This window comes from Lathyrus oleraceus, chromosome 7 (genome assembly GCF_024323335.1).
Source record: "Lathyrus oleraceus cultivar Zhongwan6 chromosome 7, CAAS_Psat_ZW6_1.0, whole genome shotgun sequence".
NCBI classification, from domain to species: domain Eukaryota; kingdom Viridiplantae; phylum Streptophyta; class Magnoliopsida; order Fabales; family Fabaceae; genus Lathyrus; species Lathyrus oleraceus.
The window spans coordinates 112920951-112926950 of NC_066585.1; the positions used below are offsets into that span (position 1 = coordinate 112920951).

At 27.7% G+C, this 6000-nt stretch overlaps 1 protein-coding gene across 1 annotated transcript; it reads left to right on the forward strand.

Moving 5' to 3' along the window:
* The first annotated feature begins 1245 nt into the window (after window positions 1-1245).
* On the forward strand, window positions 1246-2946 carry LOC127106628 (actin-depolymerizing factor 3). Its single transcript, XM_051043926.1, has 3 exons — window positions 1246-1580; window positions 2155-2420; window positions 2503-2946. Exons 1-3 carry the CDS (start codon window positions 1578-1580, stop codon window positions 2651-2653), a joined length of 420 nt encoding a protein of 139 aa, XP_050899883.1. The 5' UTR covers window positions 1246-1577; the 3' UTR covers window positions 2654-2946.
* Window positions 2947-6000: the final 3054 nt, after the last annotated feature.

A 6000-nucleotide genomic window follows, 5' to 3' on the forward strand; every position in this document is an offset into this window, starting at 1 on the left:
GTTAGATCCTTTTGATTAAATACGTCAGTTCTTCATCATTTGACCCTTCAACCCTTTCATCTTAATATGATATTATCATTTGACTTCATTGTCTTAGTTTGAAATTCTCATACTTTAACAACTTTACCCTTTGATTTTAAGATAATAAATTTGACTTTATTTAAAAGTCCATCTTTGTTTAACTCAAACTCGTGACTTTTTAGAGAGCTATGTTCAAATCTTTAACCTATTAAATAGATGTGACGTTGAGTCTTCGTCTAAAAATAAATTTTTGAAAATTATTTTCGAATGATAGACAATAGTATAACTCTTTGTGTAACATTTAAAATCCTTAAAATTTAAAAGCTTGAAAACATGATTTCGATAATTTTATTTTGTTGAAGGAAAATGTCACATTTAAAAATAAAATAGTTAACAGACTTTAAATATACTAAACATAACAAAAGAAATTATTATTCAAAAGATACATTAACAAAAAAAAAATGCCCTTTAATGATTTAAAATAGGGTAATTGGAGATTTTTTGGGGAATATAGACTAGATTGAAATTTTATTTAGAAAAGAGAGTTATTTTATTTTATAAAAAAAACTCTTACTACATAGTAGTATTTAAATATTTTTGTAATTTATAATTTTTTGTGTAAAAAAAATGAATTAGCTTTGGCGTTTGAACTTTATACAGCAAGGACGTGCAAAAGGGGACTTTTGTGGAAGTCATGCGCTGTATCGTAACCTGTTGTTATAGGAAAATGAAGAATTGGTATGCACTAAATCAATGTTGATTTTTTTTTATTTTTTATTTTAAAGAAAATATAGAGTAATTTTTGTAAATCCATTTGACACATTACTTTAATATACACAATAAAGATATACTACTATTTAATTATTTAAAAAATATATATACTCTCATTGTAATAAATAAATACTTTCTCTATCTTTAAATTAAAAATAATTGATGTGAGAATTTGAATTTGAGATAACTTATTTATTTATTTTTAAATAAATTTTTATTAATTTAAATTATTAAACTATTTTTTTAAAGTACATTAAAGAAAATTGATGTATTTAACTCAAATTTTATGAATAATATATTTATATACTTTTTTTCATCAATTGAGACTACAGTAGTATTTTCTTTTTCTTCTAATTAGAATATTTTTAAACATATCTATTTTCCGAAATATATAAATAAAAAATTACAGAGTGGTCGGTGTATATAAACTAAGTTCCATGAAAATAGATGTTTGAAAAATGTTCATCAAAATTAACAAAAACAAATCTTCTTATTCTATCGACCATTGAATACTCTCTTTTGCAACAAAAAAAAATAGTGGTCCTAAATTCAAAAATACAAGTATTGAATTGACTATTTTAATTTTAATTTTAATTTTAATATAAAGAATTGATTTTGAAGGAATATTTTAATTAGTTTCCAAAAAATCTTTTTCCTTTTTTCATCTATTTGATTGACTCAACTCAACGCAACCCAAAACACCATTTCAGTTCTGAGTTCTTTGATCCAAAGATTCTTCCTATTTTTCCTCCTCCGCTTCCATCGATCGCTCGTCTCTTTCAACTATGGTCAGTTTCTTCTCTTTCTCTTTCTGCTTTTCTTCTTCGCAGATCTGGTTTTGATCTCAATTTCGCTTTACTTTGTTGTTTCTCGTGATTATCTTTGATCTTATCTTCTGAGAAATAGATGCGTTATGTGATGAAGTTGAAGTTGAATCAATTATTTTTTATATTTTTTTATTTATTTTATTTATTAATTAGTGGAAATCATGTTTTTCCTCCATTTTCAGGATGTAGAAGGTAATATTTGGTTTATGATTGCTCTAATTGCGTGATTCTGGACTGTATTATGTGTGATTTGGATTTTTATTACCTAAACATGATGTGCAAAAAGGTGTTTTCGTTTTTTTTTTTAATTCTTAAAAAGCTAATTATAAGTTTTAGGGTTTGTTTGAATTAACAATTTAAGAAAGCTATTCTGTTTAGTTTAATTAAATGCGTATTTATAAGCTGTTTTGAAGAGAAATAAGCTGAAATAAGCGCTTTTTTGTGCCTTTAGTTTTGTGAAGTGTTATTACTAAATGTTATCCGGTTTGGATCAAGCTATTTTTGATGTCGGTTATGTGTGTGCAATTTTTTTCAGGCAAATGCGGCATCGGGTATGGCGGTCCATGATGACTGCAAGTTGAAGTTTATGGAGCTGAAGGCGAAAAGGACACACAGGTTCATAATTTACAAGATTGAGGAGGCTCAGAAGCAAGTCATTGTGGAGAAGCTTGGTGAGCCCTCCCAAGGCTATGAAGATTTCGCTGCTTGCCTTCCTGCTAATGAGTCTCGCTATGCTGTTTATGATTTTGAGTTTATCACTGAAGGCAATGTCCCCAAAAGCAGGATTTTCTTCATTGCATGGTGATGTTCTGTTTAGATTCTTCCTGTTAATGTTGTAGCTTTGGTGTTGATTATTATCTAAACATGTTGGTTTCTTTTGAAGGTCTCCTGACACAGGAAGGGTTAGAAGCAAGATGATTTATGCAAGCTCCAAAGATAGATTCAAGAGAGAGCTTGATGGTATTCAGATTGAGTTGCAGGCAACTGATCCAACTGAGATCGGTCTTGATGTGTTCAAAAGCCGTGCCAACTAAATGATCATCGAGAGGGGCGACCTTTGTACCGGGGTGAGCCCCTTAATGCTTTGTTACTTTTATTGAAATTTCTAGTTTGTGGAATGGTCATAATATCTCATGATTTGTGATTTATGCCTCCTCTATGTTGGAGTGGCATTTTAGTCTTTTGCTTATCTATCGGTTGAATTTGTAACTGTTTTGTGTGATGAAACAAAATTTGGGGTCCTGTTTTACTTAAAAAGGCTATTATATCCTTTTTTTTGTATGGATAGGATAAGAAAAGAAATCCCATCTATTACTTACAACATTTATTTTTTTGTTTGGTGTTATGAGATCCTATTATATTGGTTGATTATTATTCTTGAAAGTTTTACAAGTTATATAGTTAGAGAACTTGTAGCTCTTGTGGAAGATTGTTTTGCATAATTTCTTTTGCCTTTATTATGGGAGGATGTTTGGGAGTATGGTTTTAGAGGGGTGAACTTTAGAATGCTAATTCTATATTTTGCTATATGTTTGAGATTTTTTTTAAAATTAAAAGAATAACATGATAAACGATCCTATAACATTTTAATCACACTTAATTCATTTTTAAAAACATTTTATAACTTCCTTAATTAAAAAATAATGTCCTCTCTTCACCTCCAAAATCCTCCATCTAAACACCTTAATAGTCTTCAATTTTCACTGCCTATTATAATGTAGGCGGTTTGTACCCAAGCTTTAGGATATGCCCATTTTTACCAAAAAAGATAGGTAAAGTGTCCTTTCATAAATTTATCTAGATTTGATATTTCGTATTATAATTCCAATCTTGAGAAGCCTAGAACGTGGGATTTGCATTAAATTTTCTCCTTGTCTGAAATTTCTCCCCAAGAAATTGTAAATATAGATGAGTTGGGCTCTGCTACTTCTTCTGCTTCTCCCAGCAGCCTCCCCTTGATATGAAGAAGTTGCTATTGGAAGAACCTTTTCCGTCCTTTACGACATCGTCACTGTTTGATTGTTGTTGGCTCGTTACAAACAAGTTGATATTTGTTTGGTCAGCATCAGTTCCTCCCACTCCCTCAATCAAACAACTAACGTTTTGGTCGCAAATAAATTCTTTTAGTTGTTCTACTAATTGTTGCTCAAACTCGTTTGGTTCTCCACTCGTTTGGTTCTGATATACAAATTAAAAGTTAAAAATGTTAAAAAAATTGACTATCGGAATTCGTTTCCAAAGTCTCTCGGTACACAAAAAAGTTAAAGTTAAAAATCGATTCCTGAAACTCTTTTACAAAGTTTTTCGATACATAAAATAAAAATTAATATTAAAAATTGATTAACGGAATTCTTTTAAAAATGTCTTCTAATATAGAGAATAAAAATAAAAAATATTTAAAAATTGACTATAGAAATTTTATTGCAATTTTTGGAACATAAAATAGAAGTTAAAAAATATATTTTTTTAAAAAATCTTCCGATTTATAAAATAAAAATAAAAATATTTAAAAACTAACTATCAAAATTCTTTTTATAATGTCTTTCGGAATACAAAATAAAAATTAAAAAATATATTTTTAGAAAAATAAAATTAATTTCAAATATATAAAAACAAAGTTAATATTTTTTTTTTAAATGTAGGGTATAGGAACAAAGTAGGGAGGGTACAGGAACAAAGGTATTTTCTTAACATGAGAGATAAATACACAATCTCTATTAAAACAAATATCACCACAAAAAGAGCTATCCACAGTATGTTTGTCTTCCATATAACAAGATTTATTAGAGCAACCATGCATGTTGTGACCAGCATTACTAGTTTGACTTTATAGTATTTGTAGAGAAGTTGAAGTTGTTATATACATACCATAAGCATGACCAATATTATCTATGGTTCTAAAGGCAGCACAAACTATGACACGAGAGATCATAAGAAAGTAGTTGATTTCAGGGACATATTTATATAATATTTTTATAAAAATGATTAATATAATTTTTTAAATATTTTAATATTTATTTTAGTTTTTTGTATTTTAACTTTTAAAACTAATTATTATATTTTTAATTTACTTTCAAATTTACTTATGCTTATTTGTATTTACATTATATTTATCTTGACTTTTAATAGTTGAATTATATATTATAGAAATAAATCAGTGATCTAATTTCTTACATTAGGTTGACTTCAAACTTATCACAAATTCAAGGTAGAAATTCCAACTATAAAAATGGGACAAGATGTAATAAATTTTCATAGTTAACTTATTAAATTACGTTATCTCTTCCTACATTAAATTAAGAGTTGGTTAGTTTGTGATGCAGATTGAATCACTTTTAAGGTAAAAACGCATTCAATCTAAAAATAAGATTATATGCCGCTCGATCTAATTTTTGAATGGCAATTTAAATTTTTTTAGGATTAAATATGTCTGTGATCTTTCTAAATGACTTAGTTCGTTTTTAATCTTTTAAAATATTTTTTTTTAAAATTATTCTCCTAAAGTTTTTCATTCATATTTTTTGTCACTAAAAAATATCTTCCTAAAATTATCGTTATTTCGATCGCTAAATAATAATTTGTCGTTAAAATTGTTGCTAAAATCATCGCTAATTTTGTCGCTAAGTTGTAAAAATCGTCACTAAGTTGCAGGAGAGAAAAAAATGTGGATGAAAAATTTTAAGATGACCATTTTTTTTAAGGAAGTGTTTTAAGGGACTTAAAAATGTATTTTGAGATATTTAGAGGACCACAAAGATATTTAACCTAAAGAAATAAGTAAAGTATCCAACTTAATCTCAAAAGTAGCATAATTTCTAAAATATTGGAAGAACGATATTAGTAAAGAATCAGTGCACAAAATTGTGATTTAGTGATGACCCCTATCACGCCAGAAGAAGTAAAAAAAAGTAATTAGACTCTTAAGAAGTTTGAATTATTCTAAAGTATGAAAAAAGACTCATTTTAAGATTTTGTTTAGAGGAGAAAAACACAAGTAAGGCTAGCTAATTGATCTATTACATTCACTAATGCATTTAAAAACACACAAAATTATGAGGGAAAAAATGAAAATGACAAATAGCATTGTGAATAAAGTTCTTGTGCTTGAATAACTGAAAGAGCAATGAGTGTCTTTACTCTGAATAATTAGTTGTATTCATTACAAGTGAGATTCCGTCGGATAAAAAGGTGAAGCACCTAGTAAGAGTTACTAGGGAAAGTGATGTAAGTAGAATCCCTAAGTTTTAAATGAACCAAAAAAACAAAATAAAAAGTAAGCTAGTCAATTCCCCCTTTTGAAACCTAAAAAATGAAATATTGGATCATATGATAGAGTAACAAAACTAGAATTTAGGATAAATGAAATATTGGACCATATGAT